General features: G+C 38.5%; 1 protein-coding gene across 1 annotated transcript; it reads right to left on the bottom strand.

The window, feature by feature from the left end:
- Positions 1-263: 263 nt before the first annotated feature.
- On the bottom strand, positions 264-2,219 carry LOC125846998 (disease resistance protein RPP13-like). Its single transcript, XM_049526714.1, has one exon. The coding sequence runs from the start codon at positions 2,217-2,219 to the stop codon at positions 264-266; it is 1,956 nt and encodes a 651-aa protein (XP_049382671.1).
- Positions 2,220-2,236: the final 17 nt, after the last annotated feature.

The raw sequence follows: 2,236 nt of genomic DNA, 5'->3' as shown, positions 1-2,236 counted from the left end.
CTTTCTTCCCCCTGCTCATGACAGTATCAAGTGTCAACCAAATGATATATTGCTCATTAAACTCAATGTATGTTTGGTACGATAAAAGTCATTTTCGAGGAAATATTTGTAATTTGCTTACCAAAATAGTTTCATAAAAAAGGGTGAGAGTCATTTTCCATAGAAGTGTATTTAATGTAAAAAAAAAATGATAGAAAATCAAAACTAATACTAACATATCTTAAGAAATGGTCATTGGGGATTGAGATATATTACCTCTACGATTATGAAACAGGCCAAAAAGGAGTTATCTCCACATCTTGCATTCTCTTGGGAATATGATATAGATGTGGACAGTATTTGATGTCAAGACCTTTAATTGAAGGCATGGCACTTGTGGATAAATGCCATGTTTCTAGCTTGTCAAGATGATGAAGACGAAGGAACTCGAGTTGACTGAAGCTGTTATCACTGCACGCTATTTCTTTTCCTTCATAAGCTTCTTCTAATTCGAGATTCCTTAGGTTTGGCAACATTCCCAAAATAGGCATCGGATCTTCCATGAGTTTTGACTTCCAAAGAACCATCATTGTGATGGAATCTGGAAACAGAGGAAGTTTCTCTATGTTCCCTCTTAACCACAATTTCTGGAGCTTTTGACAAGAATTAACAAATTTAAGAGATGGGAATGATTCATCAGCATAACACAATAATCTGAGAGTGCTAAGGTTTTTCAAGCTGCTAATGTTGTTTAGGGAGTAAGATCTGTTAATACAATCCATGCTTAATTCTCGAAGATTGACTAAATCAACAGGGTCAACATCTTTCCACTGATCACAACGAAAGCCTTTAAGAACTTGAAGATTCGTGAGTTTGTTTATACATTTCAGAGGCTCTGAATATGGAGCAACTAAATGTCTTAGATTTATTAGGTCAGCTGTCTTTTGGGGTAGACGGCTAAACCCTCCATGGTCATCGACAAGAAGTGTCTGTAAATTCTTGAGGTTGCTAATGGAGGAGGGAATATTACAGACACCTCTCAAGCTTAAGAACTTGAGGTAGTACAAACTTCCTATGACATCAGTCATAACATAACCTCCAATATCCAAGTACAATACATATATATGTCGGAACACACTACTGAAGTTTGTAAGATGCATGTTACGAAAATCTGGATCGAAGAACATAATTGACCTCAACTTCAAGTGAGAAAGATCAAGTGAGAGGTACCTTTCTCCTTGACCATGAATGACATGTCTGATACATAAGGAGGATATGGAGTGCTTTTTTGGATCATAAATGTCAAAGAATTTTATATCGAATGCCTTTTGTACGGCAAGATCACGAAGTAAATCATGAACCTTACATACAGTAACTTTTTCCCAAAATGAACGTACCTCTTGTAACAAGCTTCGTCTTATCAGCTCATTCAGGAAGTCTTCAGCGACATCCTCCATTCTTTCTTCTCCATTTGGTATGAGACCCTCAGCCATCCACAACAGTATTATCTTTTCAGCATTGACCTCTTGATCTTCTGGGAAAATACCAAAGTACAGAAAACACTGCTTGAGCGTAGCTGACAAATCGTTGTAGCTCAATGATAGTATGTAGGAGATTTCAATGGAGTCATCTTGAATGTTCTGCCAAAAGTGGTCTTTCACCTTTTGCCATTCGCTTAGCCCCCTTTTATGTGAAAGTAGTCCGCTCAATACAACAATTGCAAGAGGTAAGCCTCTACACTTTTCCACCATATCTCTAGCTATCCTTACCATTTCTGGAACCATTGCCCGAACATCAAGTTGTTTCCTACAAAAGAGGTCCCAACTTTCTTCTCGGGTTAGGAAACGAAGGTTATGGACAAAACCTCTGTTGTCGGCTCTTTCAGCAACATCATGTTTCCGCGTGGTAATAATAACTCTGCTGCCATTCTTGCTGTCTGGGAATGCTCTTTTCAAACTCTCCCATGCTTCTCTCTGCCATACATCATCAACCACTACAAGGTATTTGCCTTCTTTCAATAGATCACGAAGGTAAATTTCTAGATCGCTTTCTGTCATCCTTTCCAAAAATTCTAGAGTTCCCTTTGTGCGACCTTGGATGGATTTTATGATATTCTTAAGAAGATCCATTGTGTTGTACTCTTGAGAAACACATATCCAAGCGCGTGTAGGGAAGCTTGACACTATATTAGGACTGTTGTAGAGGTTTCTTGCAAGAGTGGTCTTGCCTAATCCGCCCATGCCATGAATGGAGATGA

Source organism: Solanum stenotomum, chromosome 12 (assembly GCF_019186545.1).
Source record: "Solanum stenotomum isolate F172 chromosome 12, ASM1918654v1, whole genome shotgun sequence".
NCBI lineage: Eukaryota > Viridiplantae > Streptophyta > Magnoliopsida > Solanales > Solanaceae > Solanum > Solanum stenotomum.
Note: the sequence above shows the minus strand (reverse complement) of the source record. Positions and strands in the feature narration are given on the sequence as shown.